The sequence below is a fragment of the Heteronotia binoei genome, chromosome 9 (genome assembly GCF_032191835.1).
Source record: "Heteronotia binoei isolate CCM8104 ecotype False Entrance Well chromosome 9, APGP_CSIRO_Hbin_v1, whole genome shotgun sequence".
Taxonomy (NCBI): Eukaryota; Metazoa; Chordata; class Lepidosauria; order Squamata; family Gekkonidae; genus Heteronotia; species Heteronotia binoei.
Window position 1 is genome coordinate 80829192 of NC_083231.1, and position 21978 is coordinate 80851169.

The 21978-nt window shown below is 43.8% G+C and overlaps 1 protein-coding gene across 1 annotated transcript in view; it reads right to left on the reverse strand.

Annotated features, from left to right (window-relative positions):
* The window catches only part of MYOZ2 (myozenin 2), a 47055-nt gene extending 26040 nt beyond the window's left edge, over window positions 1–21015 (reverse strand). Inside the window, exons 1-2 of the mRNA XM_060246860.1 lie at window positions 20848–21015; window positions 20140–20242 (exon numbers count right to left, since the gene is read on the reverse strand). Coding sequence (XP_060102843.1) covers window positions 20140–20215 — 76 coding nt within the window. The 5' untranslated portion in view covers window positions 20216–20242; window positions 20848–21015. The remainder of the gene's footprint in view (window positions 1–20139; window positions 20243–20847) is intronic.
* Between the last annotated feature and the right edge of the window lie 963 nt (window positions 21016–21978).

Consider the following 21978-nt stretch of genomic DNA (forward strand, 5'->3'; position numbering starts at 1 on the left):
GGGCAGCTGCTGTGAGAGCCCTCTCAGCCCCACCCACCTCACAGGGTGTCTGTTGTGGGGGGAGAAGATATAGGAGATTGTAAGCCACTCTGAGTCTCTGATTCAGAGAGGAGGGTGGGGTATAAATTTGCAATTCTTCTGCTGCTGCTGGAGGTAATGGTGGGCTGGGCTTTGGAGTTCTAGGGGACTTCAACATCCATGCCAATGAAACTGCTTCCTCGCAGGCTATGAACCTGGTATTGACCATGGCAACACTAGGTCTCTCTCAGTTTATATCAGGCCTCATACATCACGCAGGCCACACTCACTTGGATGGTGATAAATGTGGACTTAGATGTCATTGATGTGGTGCCATGGTCTGACTGCTTTGTCCCGAGTGCCCGGTTAAGTATTCCAGCTTCTCCCTTCTTAGGCAAAGAGCTGATTTATGCTCACCCATGGAGACTAATTGGTTTCCAGAATGCTCTGTGAGATCCAGTGCCCCCTTGTGACTTGATAGATGTGCTGGTAAAAGATTGGCATAGCCATCTCCCTGAAGCCATAAACAAAATTGCTCTGGCACCCTCTCCGCTCCTGTACCAAACTAGCTCAGTTTGATACAGTTCATTATAATCTTATGGCCCACTGTCTTGCTGATGTGGGGATAAATTGAACAGCTTTACAGAGGTTTGTCTCCTTTCTCCATGGTTAGGGCAGAGGATCCCTCAGGGAGAGTTTCACCACATTACCCTTTGGTATGCGCAAGGGTCATTTTGTAGGAAAACAGGTGCTGGAGCTCATTTGCACAACTCATTTGCATATGGCACATGCCCCTGACATCACCAGAAGTGTATGAGAAAGCGCAAAAAGGAGAAAGAAAAAAGGAAGGAAGGAAGGAAGGAAGGAAGGAAGGAAGGAAGGAAGGAAGGAAGGAAGAATGAAAGAAAAAGACATAAAGACAGACAGAGAGAGACAGAGAAAGAATGTAAGGAAGGAAGGGAGAGGTAAAAAAAAGATGGGGAGGAATGAGTGAGAGAAGGAAAAACAAAAGATCGCATGCCCCAGCCTCTCCATGCCCACCTCCCCCCAACCCCCAAAAGGCCTCCCAGATACCTGGAGAGGCCAGGCCACACACAAGGCCTGATTGAAGTGACTGGGAGACACACACCCCCTTTCTCCCAAGCAGGTCTCCTATGCTCTGGCCTCTCCATGCCCACTTCCTGTCAAGTCTGTCTGTAACTCTGGCTCAGTCAAAGAGCATTCTGGGTAGAACCAAAGTATATTCAAATGCTGCTAGCTCATGTCTTTCCTATCCCTCCCTTCCTGTAGTGAGTGTCCTTGCTTTGAAATGGAAAGATGTGAAAGTCTTATCTGTGCCTTCTCAGGCCTGGCTCACAGAAGCGAGTCAGGAGCCCACTATGATCAAGGCCATGCAAGCCTGAAAACGAATGGGTAACATCAATGTGTGAATGTTCCCTGCATAATCCTCCCCCCTTAGGAATCCCTTTGAAGTGTCCCTTATATGCAATGTATCTACAGTTTATTCTTTAGTCTTTTCAATGCTGGCCTAGCCTCAAGTATCAGTATCAATAAAGTAGCTTCTTTGTATCAACAACGTTATTGAATCTGCCGACTTGACACTTCCTCCAAAAGGCCTCCCAGCCGCCCGGAGAGGCTGGGTCACATATGAGACTTGCTTGGGGTGACTGGGAGAAAACTCCCCCAGTCGCCCCAAGCAGCCTCGTGTGGCCCAGGCACTCTCTAGCTACACCCCCCGCCCCACTCCCAACAGGATGATGAGCCTCCCTGCCTCAACTTCCACCCCAACTCACCCTTTCATGCTAGTGGTGATGGTGGAGAGTGGACCTCCCTCATCATCAGTCTTCCTTGAGGTGGAGGTAGGTGGGGAGGATGCAAGGGTGGGGGGGGTAGACTGGGGAGTGGTGCTCCGGGCTGCTCTGGCCCAAACCGAGGCCTGGGTATGCATCATCCCACAAGGAGCTATTCTTTCTCCTAAGTTAATTAGTATATATATGTGCCTCCATGGGACACTCTTAACAGCAGAACTGACAATAAATAGATTGGGTGTGATTTTGGTTGCCTTGCTGTCCATGGAGGCCCAAATCACAAATGTTGCTGGATTAACAGTCTTCTGTCTTCACCAGATCAGGCAACTGGCTCCCAACTTCTACTCCCTTGACCTAGCCACAGTGATTCATGCAATGGTCACCTCCAAGCTGGACTACTATAACTTTCTCTACACAGGGCTACCCTTGAGACTGATCTGGAAACTTCAGCTAGTTCAGAACACACCAGCACGTGTCCTTACAGGAATACCACTAAGAGCGCGTATACAACCAGTGCTCTGTCAGCTGCACTGGCTTCCAGCTGGATACTGTAAGTTCAAGGTTTTGATTTTAATCTTTAAAGCCCAATGTGGTCTGGGACCAACATAACTTCAGGACTATGTTTCTCCTGGTATGTCCCTCCAAGAGCATTAAGCTCAGTAGATCAAGATCTGCTGGTGACCCCCGGCTCTAAGGATGTTTGCTTAGCCTCAGATGGAGCCAGAGCCTTCTTGACTCTGGTGCCAGCCTGGCGGAACACTCTTCCTATTGAGATTCGGGCCCTGTGGGACTTAATGCAATTCACAGGGCCTGCAAGACAGAGATGTTCTGCCAGGTCTATGGTAGAGGTAGCAAATCTCTATTTATGTGGGCATCCCCCTGCATTGCTGTCAACTTGTGCTATCTTTTGTCCACCTGTTTCCCCCTGTACTAGTTGCTATCCACCTGTAAATATATGGGGAACCTGCGCGGGAGCAGACAGGGATGGATTGGTTAAATGGTGCCATCTACTCTGTATTGTTAATATTAATTGATCTTATGTCACTTGGGTTTTAAGAATTAACTATTTTATATTATTGAACTATGTTATTCATTGTTGCAGTGTAACCCGCCCGAGTCTGCATGCGGGGAGGGCAGGCAAGAAGCCAAATAAATACTGCAGATTTTCAGAGCCTTTAATCTTGACTTCAGTTTCTGTGCTTGCCTTACACATTGTTCTTTTTTCTATTTATTCTGCAGCTAAAATTTTAAAAATGCACTTCTCTAAATTATTGTGCAGTATCACTTGTGATGTGTGGGGGATAGTGTCCAAAGTTTAATTCATGCAATTGCCCTATTGCAGCTGCGCAGTAGTGTCTAACAATCACCTTCCATTTAAATGCTTTTGGATCAGGTTTTGCACATGCATTTTAGCATTAGTTTGTTGAATAAAGGTAAAATTGTTATATTAAAATTAAGTAACACCACTGGGGCCCGGTTAAATTGCTCATTTGGTTTACAGGTTACTAGTTAACCATCCTGTTCTTGAATCAGCCTTATAAAACTTATGGTCTTCTTGATAAAAACACTTCATTAGTCATGTAAGGTGACCCACCAAGGGCTTAGTATATTTCCTGTTTTTGCTGCCTGCCTGCCTGAGATTGCAAAAACACAGAAGTTCTCAAATACAGCGAAGGCCACAAAATAAGGCTGGTGGGTTATGTCTGTCTTCGTAAATAAGAAAGCCTCTCTTAAATATTGCATGTTAATTTTTGTTGTTGTTCTGTTGCACAGTCAAGTCCAACTCTTTGCGACCCCATGGACCAAGTCACACCAGGCCCTCCTAATTAATACCAGTCATTTATTATCTTCCTCAGTTTTTCCATACACACAAAGATAGATCATGAGATTACACAGTGCAGCAGATGGCATCACAACTTTTAGCATTACCTTAGTATCATATATTACTGACCCAAGGTGTCATGATGGGCAACACTGCAACTCTTGTCAGTGTGACTTAGCACAATAATACAAAGCTGCTGTGAGACACAACACTGGACAGGGAAGCAATTTACAGTGCCAACCTGTACAGTGCCAACCTGTAAAGAGAGCAAAGGGTGAGGAGGGATGTTTGGCCTGGAGAGGAGGCGGCTGAGAGGTGATATGATCACCATCTTCAAGTACTTGAAAGGCTGTCATATAGAAGATGGTGTGGAATTGTTTTCTGTGGCTCCAGAAGGTAGAACCAGAACCAATGGGTTGAAATTAAATCAGAAGAGTTTCCGGCTCAACATTAGGAAGAACTTCCTGACCGTTAGAGCAATTCCTCAGTGGAACAGGCTTCCCCAGGAGGTGGCGGGCTCTCCTTCCTTGGAGGTTTTTAAACAGAGGCTGGATGGCCATCTGAAAGCAATGAAGATCCTGTGAATTTGGGGTAGGTATTTATGGGTTTCCTGCATTGGGCAGGGGGTTGGACTAGATGACCCTGGAGGTCCCTTCCAACTCTATGATTCTATGAACCTGACAACAATTTCCTGCATTTAAGCCCATGGAATAAACTTCAGTAGAATTCTCAGTCAATAGAACTGTTTAGGATTGCACCGATAGTCAAAAACTGGGAAAGATGGGCTAATTCATGCAATTGTACACACTCAAGCTTTGATCGTATGATTTGATTTTGGAAATGTAACCAACAATCATCAAAAAAGGACTGTTTCTGCTTCTCATTGCCACTTCACTGAGGTAAGATGGTTTCTCTATGTACTGTCTGAGCTATAGACTCAGTGTCTCTACCATTTCATTTTATAGGAGGAAATATTATTTTCCAGACAAGTATTCCTTCTTTTAAAAAAAATCTGTATTTTTAAATGATTTGTCTGATGGTTCCCAAAATATTTTAACCTGGCCAGACTATATTTTCCACAGGAATGTGGGAGAAACTCAAAATGAGTGTTCCAGAAAATTTTGCTTTCCGTCTGGCACTCCCCTTTTATGTGTAAATTGCAATGAAATATGTTTTGAATTAAATATGTCTGAAACACAAAAAGCATTAAGCAGCCTATGAGTTATGTCTGAATCAACCAAAGAACATTCCCTGCTTGGTCACCTGAACAGTTTCTACTCACCACTAGTTTCTAGGTAAGTGCTATTTACAAGATGGTAGATCACGTGTTAGGTGGGAGCAGAGGAGGGCTTCTGAAGGTGTAGTTGTTAAGGCTGCTATATGTCACCATCAAAGCAGTCATCAACTTACTGTACTGTACAATACAGAAAACAGATGTGATGGGCTGCTTAAAATATCTGACAGGGACTGAGAAAATCTGAGATCATCTTTCACATTCTGCCTTGAAACTTATTAGCTGACCTGGTGGGATAGTCAAATTCTGTCATCCCATCGTTTCTCATAGGGTAGTTATGAGAACAATAGAATATAGGGTAGTTATGAGAAAAAAATGGAGAGAGAACCATGTATACCATCATGACTTGCTTAAAGAAAAGATGGCATGACGATGCAATGAATGCAGTGGGAATGAATTAATCCATGATCCTTTTTAAATAGTTCACTCAGTTTCTGCAATTCCACAAATAAAAACATGTATTAAAACATCTTTATATATCAATGTTTGAGTTCAGTAGCACCTTTAAGACCAACAAAGTGTTGTGCAAGGCATGAACTTTCATGTGCATGCACACTTCTTCAGATGGAAGTGTGCTTGCACTTGAAAGCTTGCACCCAGAATTAAACTTTGTTGGTATTAAAGGTACCATTGAACCCAACCTTTGTTCTGCTGCTTCAGACCAACATGGCTGCCCACCTGGATTTATCTTTATATATCAATCAGTCCCAGTTTTAACTTTTTTGGAGGACAGGAGAAGGAGAGGTTTCTAGAAAACGTAGTCCAGGGACTCATTGACTCTTGAATTTCAGCTGATTCTGACTCAGAGTAAGGCTTCAGAGGCACTACAGCTTCATCAGCTGAGCAGCACCCAAAGAGAGAGGGGGTGAAGTCACAGCAGCAACAGGTGTGGGCCCCACTTCCTATGACACAATAGAGTTCTTACAAGAGGAGAAAACCTCAAACAACTTTTTGCTATATTTTTAAAAGTCTTGTTGCTATGACTGAAGAGGGGAAACTGATCACCCACTCAAGGCAGTGCTAGACAAGACGTCAACACGTAGAGAGGGATGTGTGGGTGGCAGCTACATCCATGGGGTCACAGGGTCAAGCAATGTCCAGATGTAGGGCAGGGCTGGCGGAATGGTAGCTGAACATAGAGTCCCACGCCCACAGACACCATTGCTGTTATAGATGACCCTTAAAAGCATCTTCCTCAATTTTTATTTTTGGCAATATAATATGTGCTGTGGAGAAACGCCATCTGAGAGTGTTGGTGCTTCATCCAAAAAGGCAGGGATCAGTAAATCCATTCAGCAGGCTTTGTAGCCTTCCCCTCACTCCCCCCCTCCCTTCCAGAGCCAAACCAACAACGCTAGGGGGAAAGTCTCCTAGAGAAGCAGGAAGTGCGGTTGTTCTTGCCATGTGCTAGGCAGGAAGAGTCTCTGAGTTGGAAGCCAGCGCTCGAGCGAGCATGTGGTGAGCAATGGAGGCTCCTGCCGGGGAGGACCCCCCAGGCAGGCAGACTAAGTAAGTAATTCAAAAAGGGCAGGGCATGTTTAGATCAGGGCCAACCGGATGCGTTTATAATCAACTTTTCTTTGTTATGCTGTTTGCTGTGCTGTGCTGGGCTGTGTTAACTTTTTAAAGGCAACTGTTTTTGTTTTGCTTTTCTTCCCCTATATTTTTCTCTTTTAAATAAATGTTTTTTCTGTTTTAAATACTGGCAGTCAATCTCTGTACCACCTAGATCCCCAGACCGCTTTAGACCACGCTGTTTTTGAGAAGGGGGCCCCGGGGAAGGGGGAAGGCATGCAGTTGGATACGGTGCCAATCCTCCAGGGGTGCCCCAAAGAAGCGCTGAGGTCTCTGTGAAACCCAAGTGCAGGGTGGCAGAGGACCTGGAGGCCCGGCCTCACAGCTGGAGAGGGGGATTGGGAGTCCTGTTCCTCTCAATCTGAACCCCGGGACTGAGCAGGTGGTGGCAGCGCGCCCAAGGGGCAGGAGGAGACATAGCTCCCTCCAGGAGTTGGCGACTCCGTAGGGAGCTGACGGGACCGGGTCTGAAGGCAGAATCGGGCCGGTTCCGCCACACTTGGCGGCAGCGGTGGGATAAGAACAAACAGAGAACTTGATTGGCCAGGCATTTTTGGTTTTTGATGCGTGCAAGCACCCAGAGGAAGCAACAGCGGTTTTGTTTTATTTTCGGGTCAACTGGAGTAGGGAAAGTTTAGCTAGTTAGGATGGAGCGTGCTAAGATGCTGGAAATCCTGAAGATGACAAAGCCACAGCTCCAAGAAGAGTGTGCAAGGCACAAGCTGGAGTGTGACAACATGACTGTAGTAGATATGAAAGACCTCCTTTTGGAGTATCATCAGCATGCAGGGGCACTTGCAAAAATGGCCCCCACCCAGTCAGAAGTAACCTTGCAGCTACAGTTGGAACTGGCAAGAATACGTACCAAGGCGTACCAAGAGCGCAGAGAGAGAGAGGAACGACAAGCAGAGAGGGATGCAGTCCGCAGACGGGAGGAAAGAGAGAGAGAGGAACGACAAGCAGAGAGGGATGCGATCCGCAGACAGGAAGAAGCAGAGATCCGCCGGCAGGAGGAAAAAGAGAGAGCTGATATTCGCAGACGGGAGCAGGAGGAGCAACGTCGCCATGAGCTTGAGGTGCTACGTCTGGAAGCTGAACTAAGCAAAGAGATCCAAGTCACCCCCAAGGACTTTGCAGTGTACCAAGAGGGAGAAGACCCCTCCATGTACCTCTCCAACTTTGAGAGGGCAGCCAAACAGTGGGGGATTGCAGAGGAGGACTATATGTCTTACCTCTGCAGCAACCTGACTGGAGAGCTTTCAGCCATCTATTACAGCATGCCTGTGGAAGATGGGGGGATAACTTTTGCGGCCTATAAAGCCACTGTGTTTAAAAGGTTTAAACTGGGGCCAGACCACTCCCGAAGGCAGTTCAGGGGTTTGGCTCCACAAGAAGGTAAATCCTATTCTGAATGTGGGGTAATGAAGGAACAGACAGTTCCAGTGCTATTGGGTCGGGATTTGTTGGTGGGCCAGTACTCTATCAATGCTGTAACCCACAGCCAAACCCTCAGGGGGAAGTGGGAGGAGGAAGGCAACTTTAAGGAAGCCACCTCACCACCAACCAGGGAGGGGGAAACAGCCCAGGTTATTGAGGACGAAGAGAGGGCAGTCACCCAGGAGGGGGAGGGCCAGCCTATCTCAAGCCCTGGAGTAGGGTGTTCCCAAGGGGAAGAGGGGTGTAGCTTTCCCCAAGTGCAGCAAGAGGCTGTGGATGTTCCTAGCGAGGAAGGGAACCTGTCTAGCGTAAAGGGTGTGCAGGCTGAAGAGACCGAGGTGGAGAGTGGAGATTTCACAGGAGGTTCTGAGAGCAGCAAGGCTAATGGGGGCTCAGAGGAGCACATAGCTGAAGGCTTGGGGGAACGGGAGCGGTTCCAGAAGGGGGTCCGGAGCGGCCTTAGCTTGGAACCGGTTCACCAAGTAGCTGTGGATCAGGAAGTGGGATCGTCCGAGACGCTCTCAAAACAGGTCGTCTTGAAGCAGGGCAGACAGGAGTCCTGGGAAGCTGTGGGACCTTCCAGGCAGGAAGGGGGTCAGTTTGGTAGTGCTGAAAAACCAACCGAGGGGACTGAGAACCCAAGCCAAACCCTCAGGGGAAGGTGGGGGGAGGAAGGCAACTTTAGGGAAGCCACCCCCCCACTAACCAGGGAGGGGGAGGACCAGTCTGTCTCAAACCCTGCAGGAGGGTGTGCCCAATGGGAAGAGGGGTGCCAATTTCCACAAGGGCAGCAGGATGCTGTGGAGCGTTCCAGGCAGGAAGGAGCTCAGTTGGTGGACACTGAAAAACCAACTGAGGGGGCGGAGAACCCAGATCAAACTTTGGCTAAGTGTTCTGGAAACAGTGGGACTAGGGGTGGCTTGAAGGAACAGATGATAGGAAGTCTGGGGCAGCCAGAACTGTTCCTGTCTGAGGTTCAAAGTGACCCTAGGCTGGAAACACTGTGTGATGTGGCAAGGGACCAGAAGGTGGAGTTCGCAGAAGCTGAGACAGGGGATAGGGTGATGGTTTCCCTGCCACTTCATACTGGTGAATGGAAAGTGGAATGGGAGGGACCCCATGTGATTGTGGATGACCTAGACGAGGCTACTTATGGGGTGGCTATGGAGAAAATGGGAAAGGCAGTTAAAGTGGTGCAGGAGAATGTACCACAGCCAGTCTCTGCGAGGTCCATGGTGTTGCATAGAGGTAGGAAGGAAGGAGACAAAAAGAAGCTGGGACAGCAATTGGTTGGAGCCCCAGAGGTGGTTTTCCGGGAGGTCAGAGTGGACAGAGGGAATATTCCACCAATGAGGGATAAAGAAGAAGCAACTGTGTGGGAACTGGGCAGTTTCCAACCCCATATGTGGGGCCAGGGATTTCCTCCTTTGATGGACCACTCCTCCCAGCAACAGCAGCAACGGAGGGAGAGCACCAAACTCCAGAGGTGGTCCTGGGAAATGGAGGAGTACATCTTAAAGACTGGACATTCCTTCCGAATGCAGCAATGCGACTTGTCCAGAAAGGACATGGACACCTAGGGTGCTGGACTTTGTGTATTATTGGAGAAATACCTGAATGTTTGTGAAATATTTTGGTTAACGGGTTTCTCCTTGTTTGTTTGGATTCTGCTACGGGGTCACCTCTGTAGGAGGCAACCCCTCCGGCTCAGAATTTAAGGAGGGGGACGTGTGGAGAAACGCCATCTGAGAGTGTTGGTGCTTCATCCAAAAAGGCAGGGATCAGTAAATCCATTCAGCAGGCTTTGTAGCCTTCCCCTCACTCCCCCCCTCCCTTCCAGAGCCAAACCAACAACGCTAGGGGGAAAGTCTCCTAGAGAAGCAGGAAGTGCGGTTGTTCTTGCCATGTGCTAGGCAGGAAGAGTCTCTGAGTTGGAAGCCAGCGCTCGAGCGAGCATGTGGTGAGCAATGGAGGCTCCTGCCGGGGAGGACCCCCCAGGCAGGCAGACTAAGTAAGTAATTCAAAAAGGGCAGGGCATGTTTAGATCAGGGCCAACCGGATGCGTTTATAATCAACTTTTCTTTGTTATGCTGTTTGCTGTGCTGTGCTGGGCTGTGTTAACTTTTTAAAGGCAACTGTTTTTGTTTTGCTTTTCTTCCCCTATATTTTTCTCTTTTAAATAAATGTTTTTTCTGTTTTAAATACTGGCAGTCAATCTCTGTACCACCTAGATCCCCAGACCGCTTTAGACCACGCTGTGTTGAGAAGGGGGCCCCGGGGAAGGGGGAAGGCATGCAGCTGGATAAGGTGCCAATCCTCCAGGGGTGCCCCAAAGAAGCGCTGAGGTCTCTGTGAAACCCAAGTGCAGGGTGGCAGAGGACCTGGAGGCCTGGCCTCACAGCTGGAGAGGGGGATTGGGAGTCCTGTTCCTCTCAATCTGAACCCCGGGACTGAGCAGGTGGTGGCAGCGAGCCCAAGGGGCAGGAGGAGAAATAGCTCCCTCCAGGAGTTGGCGACTCAATAGGGAGCTGACGGGACCGGGCCTGAAGGCAGAATCGGGCCGGTTCCGCCACATGTGCTCTAACAGAAAATGTGCAAGTTGAACTTTTCGATATGGTGAAATCCATTTATGAATATCAAAAGAGCTCTGCTGGATCAGACCAATGATCCATCTAGTTGAACATCCTGTTTCACACAGTGGCTAACCAGTTGCCCTGGAAGATGGCCAGTAACAAGGTATAGAGTCTGAGGCCTTTCCCTGCCTCCCAGCACTGGACTTCAGAGGTTGATTGCCTCTGAATGTGGAGGTTCCTTTTAGTCACCATGTTGATGTGTGTACTTATGTATAATTTTCTCTTTCAGTGTTATTGTAAAGGCCTGACTTGATAATTATGATCAACTTATGCCAACTCAGACCAGAAATATTTTTGTATTTTAAAAAAGCCCTTTGACTCATGTTTGACTCTGCTGTTTAAAACACCTTTTATCTAATAAAGCAGGATGCTCCTTGTTCAGAGAGACCTCTCGTTACATATTGCTTGCTAATGAAGGCTAAACATTTGGGCTTGATTAATCCCTCACACACATGCTTTGTACATCCTTTCTGTGGTAGAACTTTCATTGGTCATCTCATATTTCAAGCAAGGATCCAAACCACTTAGTGTGTCTAGGCAGCTACCCAGAAATGTTAAGCATAAGATTCATTGGGGCCCTCTGTCGAATTAAAACATAGTTGCACTGTCTGCTGTAATTAAGCTGTGTATAGAGTTTGCCAGATGCTAGCCAAGTGCGAAGGGGTGATGAGTTAAAAAAAATTTGCTAAGAGCACAACAATCTGATAGGCAATCTGAAAAACAATATAACACTACTATTCATTTCAGTAAGCTATGGTTCATGTTTCCAAAGCAGAAATCAAACCAATTAATAATCTCAATGTCGGTTTATCAGTTGGGTTGATTTGCACTCTTTTCTAATCTTTGGTCTTTTCCTGTGACAGCTAATGATTGAATAGCAAATATTATGTCTGTGTCTAGGTACCATCTATCATGCTGAAGTTGATGTTCTCTTTAAATCTTTGGTTTGGATGTATGCATTTTAATAAAGGCTCCCCTAAGAAGGAAAAGTTCTCTGTTCCTCAAAAATCTCTTGAAACACTTTGTGCACAAAGATATTGTTTGAAGATCATCGCAATTCTCCCATGGTTTAATTTTATATAGCTTTATGGTCCTCATACTTAGAGTCTGCCCTCATTATTACAATACTCAACTCGCATCTTAGTGAAACAGAAGGCTATATACTTTAGGTTGGATCCAAAGTTGCTTTTCTACTAAAACATTAGCCTTCTTTTGACCTAAGAAACCTTCCAACAGCCCAAGAAGTCTTTCTTCAACAGAAGAGGTATGTTGTTGTGCTGGCAGAAGACTGTTTGCATCAGATGAAAGCTCCACCATTAGCAGAATGGAAACTTTGGTTCTAATCCAATATTTTTTGCAAAAGTTTTACAGAGCTCAGATTTTTTTAAAAAAATTGGCTTCTTACCCCTCATCTCTGTTCCTACAGATTTCAAAGCCATTGAAACATGTGTCCCATATTATAGATCTCATTACTCATACCACTGGAAATGAAGACTACCACAGGGCTAAATTTGTTTATTCAGAAGTAAGTGCCACTGAGTTCAATGACACTGAACCTTTCCACATAACATTCTGGGCTGACTGATGGACTGAGTTCCCACAAAAGCCAATTAACTTGCAGGTGTGTAAAAACCCTATCATATATGGTTTACACATGGCACCCTCTTTGTGGTATTGAGAACTTTGAAAATAACAAGGTCCCTTATCAAATGGAGAGACACATATGCCCATAGATATGATCCCATTAATACTTACAAATAAATGTACACATAGAGGACAGAGCTTATTTTTATGATGGTGCTTCTCCCTGCGTCTCCCCAAAATGTGTGAAAAGGGCTCCTTTATTTCAAGGAAGCAGTCTTAGTATTATACATCTAAATATGTATCTATGAGTGTATGATGAACAATTCTTGGAGGAGGGCTAGATCCAAAGAAGCCTGGAGCTCCACATGCTCATGCATAGCAATAGACATTTGTAAATCACTTAAGTACTATAAAATTAATTGCTTGTGGAAAAATCATATAAATAGCATGACCAGATTTATTACATTGCTACTATCATGAAGTCACCCCCAAATATAACAGCAACCATCATGCCCTGATTTCAGCAATACAAGAGTGCTCAGCCAAGCCTGTATAAGACCCTACTAGTCTTGGATACATATTCTAATGTTTGCATAAACTAAAATCACTCATGTAAGAACCGAATAGAAGGTTTACAAGTGGGGACCAATGTTCCCTCTAAGCTGCAGAATCTTGTGAGCAAAAATTCTACTTCGTGAGCTACTGGCATTAAAGTTGTGAGCTACTGCATGAATTAGTATGCCCTGGGACCATTTTCCCTGAGCTAAGACAAAAATGTGTGAGCTGGAGGCCAAAAATCTCAGCTTAGAGGGAGCATTGGTGGGGACCTACAAAGAATTTATGGAGAAGGGGCATCCCATCACTCACCATTGCTCCCTCCCCTCTCCCTGACCTCTTCTGTCATATGTTCTCTCTTTGTCCTTCTTTCTTTCATACAGCTTCTTTTCTTCACCCATCTTCACCCTTTCCTGTTTGGTTTTTAGGCCAGCAACTTGCTGGACTTCCCACCTGCCAAGTGTACTACTGATGTTGCTCACTACTTCTCTGGCTGCCTGCTCATCTGTGCAGCTTATGTGATAGGGAGGTGGCAGCACCTTCTCTTCCCTCCCCATTTGCAGAGGAGTGCCAAGGCTGGCTTTGGAGTAGGGATTAGTGACCCCCACTAATCCCTCTGGAGTGTTGTTGCTTTTAGGGGTAAGACACTATAGTGGCCACTCCTTCCTTGCTGGCTGGCCAGAAAGAAGTGACAGGGCTGGCTTTGATGGCCTCATGGGGGAGGGGATGGTGGCTCCCACTTGTCTTCCCCCACAGTGCTGCTTCCTCAGGGATGAGCAGCAACAGCACTGGCTACTCCTTTTCCCCACCCACTGGCTGGCAACTCCTATTAGTTTGTACACATAGATGATATTCCTCTGTTTTTAGGGGGGTAGCCTCCCCTTTTGGAAGGTTTTGGGGTTTTATGCATACCTAGGGGGTCCCCCACATTTAGAGGACAATCTTTTCTTAATGTGGCCTCAGTCCACAGATTTAAGATTCTGCAGATCGAGCCATATTGAGAATTAGATATATTGAAGAGTGGATGACTCATGAGACTCATGGGTGAAGTGCCACCTGCTTCCAACAGTGGCTTCCCTGCCTGCCCACCTCACCAGGGGAGGCAATGGCTCCTACTCCCTTGCCAGCCCCCTGCTTCACTGCCTCAGTGGTGGAATCAGACAGCAGAAACTTCTGTTTCTCTTTCTCTTGTCTGCTTCTAGCACCACTGCCTTGGCAGCTGTGAGGTAATAATGGCTCTTGATGCTGCTGTCCCCATCAGCCTCTAGGACCTTGATAAATTCAATATTTTATCCAATGTGTCTGCTTTGAGGAGCATTCTTATTGCTATAGATTACTCAGGATAATAGATGAGATAGAGATAGATGTTCAGTAAGATGACCAATAAAGAGTACAAAAGTTGAAGGGGCTAAAAGGGAATTTGAAAACAAAACTGTTGCCTTTACCATCCCTGAACTCCATATAAGACCAATGCTCCCTCTAAACTGTGGAATCTTGTGAGCAAAAGTTCTACTTTGTGAGCTACTGGCATTAAAGTTGTGAGTGAGCAATTTGGCTACTGCATAAATTAGTTTGCTCTGGGGCCATCCTTCCTGAGCTAAGACAAAAATGTGTGAGTTGGAGGTGAAAAAACCGTGAGCTAGCTCACACTAACTCAGTTTAGAGGAAACACTGTATAAGACATCTGAAAGGATTTCATTACAAAACCCAAGTATTGATATTTTAAGCAGATTTTCAATTAGTTTTAATTCCTACTTCCTTGACTGTGTTTCAGACATTGCTTAGAGAGCTGCATCACAAGAACTCAAAAAGATCACCTACATTTGACTTAAGCAAGTTATTTGAGAGCCATTGTGGTGTGTAGTATATTGTTGGACTAAGACCACAGAGACTCAGGATCATTCCCCCATTCTGTCATACAGCAGAATGGGTTATCTGGGCCCTGTCACTCTATTTCACAGGGTTGTTATGAGGATAAAATGGAAGGGGGAAACTTTGTAAGCTGTCCTGACCTCCTCTGAGGAAGGGCAGGAGAAAAATTATATATAACAGCCCTCCATAATACTGTAAATGTGCAAATTCTAGACAGCAGATTGTGAATGTGAAGAAGAGTATAAAATTGTTATGGGCCATTCATGTGCACTTACCAATTTGTATATATTCACCATTAACAGATTATATAGTCTCTTCTTTGATAGATAAATTTTGCAATAGGTTTCTGTATATCGGATACAGTCACCATTGTCATTGATCATCTCCTTTGAATGTAGTTTCACTGAACAGAAATATCTTAACTATTTGCATAAGGAAATGGGTGCAAATTTATATGGTGGAAATATAATTTATATTGAGGGGACTCAGTTTGGGAAGAAAACTGAATGCAATTTTCCACAAAACCTGTAGAAGAAGTCAGTGACTGACAGTTTTGGTCCCGGTGAGAAAAAGGATTATGGGGTGGCCAGAATATGCTGCCTGGGGCAGAAGAACCCAGCCAACAGATGCCTGACTGGTAGCTTTGGCAGACCTTTTGTCCAATTATAATAATATATTATGTCTGGCTCCTGGGTACAGTACAAAGGTTTAGATATAACTAAGCTGAAAGTCATTGGCCAGGGTGAACTTGACATAGGTGGGATTCTTTAATATAAAGAAGTCATGTTTTTATTAAATGACAAGAATTTCTGAATCATCCGATACAGGCCAGGTAAAAAACTTGTTTGTGGAAAAATGGTTCCATTTTTTTGATTATGTACAATCTGAACAAAATACACTGTGTAAATTGCCGGACAAGTACTTAAATTTTGCTTTATATTAGAACAACACTATGCTTGGCATGTTTAGTAATGTGATGGCTCATGGATAGACTCTATGTTTGTTAGTGTTATAGTTGATGTTTGTTAAATGTTATATATGTTATTATTCTAATAAAAATTTAAAATTGGAAAAAAAAAATGACAAGGTAAACATTTTCCCAGTCATAATACAACAGGACAAGAACATCCTAATCATTAATTTTTTTAAAAGCTTTGGTCTGATTAAAGGAATAATATGGGGGTGTGGTTTATGAAGGATGCATTTGTAGCTGAACCAAGCTCAATCTGTCCTGCTTTTAATTTCAATACAATGCATTTGAGAAAGTATATCAGCAGCATAAAAAGACAACAGATAAGGACTGGAATATATTTTCTTTTGACATAAATACTTTTAAAACTGAAAATATTGTATAAGATTATAATGGGCTATAAGGACCCTTAAATAGTAATGACCCATTTTCTGAATCAACATTTAATGTTTAGTACAGTTAACACAGCAGTCATTAGAACGTCATAGAGTTGCCAGCCTCCAAGTGGGTCCTGGAATCTCTCACTTTTACAACTGATCTCCAGCTGGCAGAGATCAGCTCCCCTGAAGAAAATGGCTGCTTTGAAGGGTGGACTCTATAGCATTGTACCAGGCTGAGGCCCCTCCCCTCCTCAGACCCTGCTGTCTCCTGACTCCACCTCCAAAGTCTCCAGGTATTTTCCAACACAGACTTGGCAACCCTAGCACATTGTGGTGTAAGTCCCTTTGAACTACAATGAGATTTACTTCTGAGTACGCATGCTTCAGCTTGCATTGCATATATATGTACAGGGCTTCTTTTGTAGAAAAAGCCCAGCAGGAACTTATTTGCATATTATGCCACACCCTCTGTCAACAAGCCAGCCGGAACTGCATTCCTATGCATTCCTGCTAAAAAACCCCCTTGTATATGTAACTAAACATTGTCACCATAAGCACCCTAACATCCTTTTTCTTTTTAACCTTCTGACATCAGATAGTTCTGACAATAATTTATTCAATTGAAAAGCATTATTCTTAATGATAGGAAAGTGCTACACTTGTGAATGATAATGGAGGAAGAAGAAGCCATCTGCCTTCAGTTAGCAAACAGAAAGAGAACTTTTGAATTATGTAATAATGTGGGATTTCATGTCATCTGGCATAATGGAACTGTAAACAAGCATTTGGTTCATTCTTAATCACTATCAGTTTGGAATTTTGTTCACATGTGGCAATAGTCTGGGTCTGAGAATAAGATGGACTGCTATACCATGCATATATTCAACCTGGGTTTTTAAAACGTAGGCTTGGATTTAAATGTTATTTCTCCAAAGGGATCATATTTAGTTGTCCTAACATAATAGATCTCAGAGTAATCAACTGGATCAGTGGTTCATAAGTGGCCTTTAGCAAACTTTTGCTCAGTCTGTCCAGAACTCTACTTCCTATAAGTTCACAGTGGGTAAAAGGAAAGGTGCTATCTGAAAATAGGCCAGCACTTCAGAGTAAGAGAGAGAGAGAAACTGGCATTGTTTAAATCAGATAACTGGATGGTTCCCAGCTTCCCATGTTCTCTTGCAGATCAGTGATACCATAGTGAACAAATTATTGGTGGCATGCCTTGCCCAGCTCTGAACTACTAGGCACAAACTGTGTTATTACTTGGTGGCTGAGCACTTCCTTTTCATAGAGAAAATTCTGTTTCCAGTCCTTGGTAATCTTCAGCTGGTGTTGGAAACACCTTTATCTTCCCAGTTACCCTGAAAGGGCCAAACAAAACACACAATACTGAGCTTAGGGTTGTTGCCAGGTCCCCCTTGGCCACTGGTGGGGGATGGGGGATAGGATTGCCAGATCTCCTGGAGATTTGGGGGTGGAGCCTGGGGAGGACAGGGACCTCAGTGGGGTACACTGCCAGAGAGTCCACCCTCCAAAGCAGGCATTTTCTCCAAAGGAACTGATCTCTGTAGTCAGGATATCAGGTGTAACTCCAGGGGATCCCCAGGTCCCACCTGGAGGCTGACATCCCTAAGTGAGCTAGGTGGAGCAATTGTCTGATTTGGTGAAAGGCAGCTTCACATGTACCCATTTATTAAACTTCATAGTTATAACTGCAGTAATTTCAGAGATGTAGCCTTATCAGTCAATTGTAGCAAAAATAAACAGGAATCTTATGGCACCATAAAAACGAATAACATTTTATCATACACAAGCTTTTGTGAGATTATAATTAATTTCTTTCATGTTTGAAGAAGCAAGATCTACTTCTTGAATAGTTGTGCTGGAATAACATTTTGTAATTCTAAGATGCCACATAAATCCTCTTTATTCTCACACAACATCTTTATCTCCAAACACCAACATTTTCAGAAATCTCAGGGTATGCATCCTAAAATGGAAGATGGTGTGTCTTGTTGAAACAGATGGATGGGGAATTAGGGAGAATTTTCAGCTCCTTTACTGTGTAATAATTAAAAGGATTCTTTAAGAAAACTACCACAGCTAACCTATTATAACTGTGTGTATATAACATTTTTTGCCACTGTGTGACACAGAGTGTTGGACTTGATGGGCCGTTGGCCTGATCCAACATGGTTTCTCTTATGTTCTTATAACTGAAAAAAGTCTGAAGTATTGATATGCCTGCTTTTTCAGAAGGGAGAAATCAATTTGGCTGTTTGTGATATGTTTGTGAGGAACTAACAGAATAAATCCAAAATGTTAAAAGGTTAGATAGTGGGGTCCATTGGAATAATGGGTGGACACTCATGTGACTGTGTATTCAATGCTCAGTATCTGGGTGTTGCAGAAGTTAGTACAAATTTTCAGAATTGGAGGGGGAGAAGGCAGAAGGCCCAGCTTGTTTTCCCTGGGCACTATAAATCTCCTCAGTAGTCCAGTCTAGGGGTGTGCATTCAGCTAAATCCAAGCCGGAAAAATACCTGGAAAGTATTTTATCGGTATTTGGGGGGTATTGATTCCGCTGGATATAGATTTTGGATATTGTTCATCCATCCCAAATGGCCAAGCCCTGAAAATCCGAAAAACGTTTGGTATTTTGGGGACTGCCACATAGACAAACTTAAAGGGCATTTAAGGGGATCATTGTCATTTTAAATGATTTCATCAAGCCACTGCAGTGAGTTCACCTGGAAGGCATATAAAGGGATTGTAAACCCTTTAAATACCTTCAGAGTTCTCCAAGCTGTGGAGCTGTGCAGCTTGGAGAAGACATTTGAAGGCACTGCAATCCCTTTAAATGCCTTTTCCCCCTCCCCTGGCATAATGGGAAATGGGGGCACCTTGTGGGGGGCATAGAATTGGACCCCCTGGTCCAATCTTTGTTAAACTTGAGGGGTTATTTGAGGTGAAATACCAGCATCTATGCTGCAAATTTGATGCCTCTACCTCAAAAAATAGCTCCACCAGAGCTCCCTCAGAGCTCCAGATAGCCCCGAGAATATCAATTCTCCTTTATATTTTATAGGGATCATTGACTATAATGGTCCCCATAAGGTATAAGGGAGACACAAAAAATGGGTTTCCCAAATATTTCCTGATACCATACCATATTGGAATTTGGTAATATCAAGTAATATCAATATTTTTCAGGTTCAATATACTTGATCCCAAAAAATACTGGGATTTTTTTCCTGCACACTCCTAGTCCTATCTTCGGTGAAGGCTTATATAGTTTATAGTGAAGATACATAGTTCTTTGTGGAAAAGTTATTGGTTTTGTAACCTTAATAATAATATCAGCAACAAAACAACAATAACTGTGTGCCAACAAGTTGCAACTGACTCATGGTGACCCCAGGACTATTGAGTTTTCAAGGCAAGAGATGAACAGAGGTGGTTTGCTATTGCCTTCCTCTACATAGCAACCCAGTCTTCCTGGTGATCTCTCATCTGAATACTGACCATAGCCAACCCTTCTTAGCTTCCAAACTCTGGCAAGATCAGGCTAGCATGGATTATGAGGCTGCTATTGTAACCTTTATAGTAAATAAAATTTTGTCTGCTTCTTTTGGAAATGTTGATAATCCAAGCAGTCTTTCAGAAATCTGTCCTAAAGACACCCCCCTCCCCAATCAATTGCAAAACACTGCTTGAAAGAGATTAGCTGGGAATTGCGCCTTGAATGGTTGGATAAGACTACAGCCAGCTTTGAGTGGCAAGAGTTGGAGAATGAAACACAATTTACGTACTATAGATATTCTTGAATTTTGAAGATACTTCTACAGTGTTATAGACATTTTCTGTACATGAACAGCTCTTTAGTATGGAATGTAGACATATTAACCCCCCTCCCCAATAACATTCCGAAAGTCAATCCCAGGCTGAATGTACATCAGCTGTTATATTACTTCATTCCTCCACAGCAGTTGTTCATCTGAAAATAGCTTTCAAATGAAAAGAGGCAACTACAAAAGGATTAGTTACCATAGGCAGCATGATAGCCCATGAGATTATTTATGGCAGCACACCCAGAGGCAAAGCTGTAAGAGAGTTAATGCTGTAAGATTAAAAAGAAAGGTTAGAGAGTGACACTGAACATACAGTCATAACAGGGATTTAACTATATACCATTTCTCTGGATTTCTTTCATGATGGCGAATGCTTGCTGCTTCCTCTCTTTGACCAAGTCCGAATGTGATAGCATTGTGGTTTTCTGAGGTGATTTTTCTCACTGGAGAGGAAGAAAAGTCACTTTTTAACATTGTGGAACACTGCTTTGCACTTTAATTTGAATCATTGGTTCAGGAGTAGTATTTGATTCTTATTTGCAAGAGCTGTGTTTTTACCTTTATATATTTGCAGCTATTTTTTGCCCAAAGATTAGATATGTATACATATGAAGCCCAAGGGACCAACAGAGTACATTAAACAAGCTCTGCAACAAGCTGGGCTGGGCCTTCTTCCTTCCTGCTCACCTTTGCTGGTTTTGGTAGACTCCTTGTGCTACCAAATTATGTTTTTTAAAAAAGAAAATACTTGTCTGAGGTTGAGTTCAAAGTCATTTTTTCTTAAATCTTCCTCTGCAGTCTTTAAAACACACAACCTGTTGAGCAGTGCCTGTAAAAAGCTTGGGGGGGAGGGAAGCTGAAGACCAAACAAAGCCATCAGCCTTTGGATTAGCATCTGTTAATAAGCATCAAGCTAAATCAACAGAGAACCATCTTGCATGAAACATCTGCAATATGTATGGTAAGTTATTCATTTATTGTTGTGAGCTTACAAGTTGCAAGCTCACAGGACAGTCAATGTCATTATCTCAGGAAACAATACACTTACCTTATTGTTTTCTGAAGAACAGTGATCCTGATGTTTTGGATGAAGTGTATGGAGATTGTTATGAACAGGAATGACCTGCCCAGTCCTGGATGATTACTATGCTTGTTCTTGGGTCTTCATGATGCCTAGTGCCGAGACAAACTGGGGACTGACCCTCTCCAAAAAGATTGGCATCTAGCTGACATAAAGTAGCTATTAATAGGAGCAAACACTCCAGCCACTCATATCTTCCTGGTGAAAGAAGAGAACAGAAAGCATTTGGCTGCACGCACCACAAAAGACTGTGTATCTCTATACTGGATACACTTCTCCCTTCTTCTGCAGTTCAATCCATCATCACTTTTTAGAACACTAGTATCCATGCTATAACTAGTAGAAAGCCTTTTAAAAATATGGATGGCAAAAACTATTTTAGGCAAGATTTGGATGTACTAATCCTTTACTAAATAATAAAACCATACCGCTATAATGGTGACTAGTTAAAGCTGGCATCTACAGAGGCATCTGTGCTGAAAAATATAATTTTATGGGGGGAGGACATCCGGAGGTAGGGGTATAGCCTAACATCCACAGTCATATGCTTTTTGTCTGCAATATGGGAGAAAAGCAGGGTAAAAATATTTAAATAATGCTATTTTTCAGTTTCCTAGCATGGATTTTAATAATGACTGATGGAATGCCAGTCAAAGCTTTTCACAGTGTTTTTGGCCTTTCAGTCTTCTCATCCCATACTAAACAAATATATACCACTGAACAAATTGTCCAGTGCTCAAGAATATGTAATTTAGTGGGTTCTCTCTGCCTTATCATCTGACTTGTTTATGCTTTCCTCACACACCAGGATGCCAGTCTGTGGTTTAATTCTAGTTTGGAATTCTGGTTTACCAGTTCAGATGTAACAGCAAGTTATTTTTTTTTCTGTGATAGTGGAAATCACCAATGCATCTTTCCTGTGAGGAGAGGAGGGAGGGGAGCCTGAACCTCCTTTACCAAGTAATTCACAAAGTGGCAAACCATGGTTTGTTGTTATGCCAGAACCATACCTTTGAGCATATACTGAGTATTGTTTAGATAGATAGATGATTCCTACTCCAACCAGTTCTTCATTCATAAAAACCACACCATCTGCAT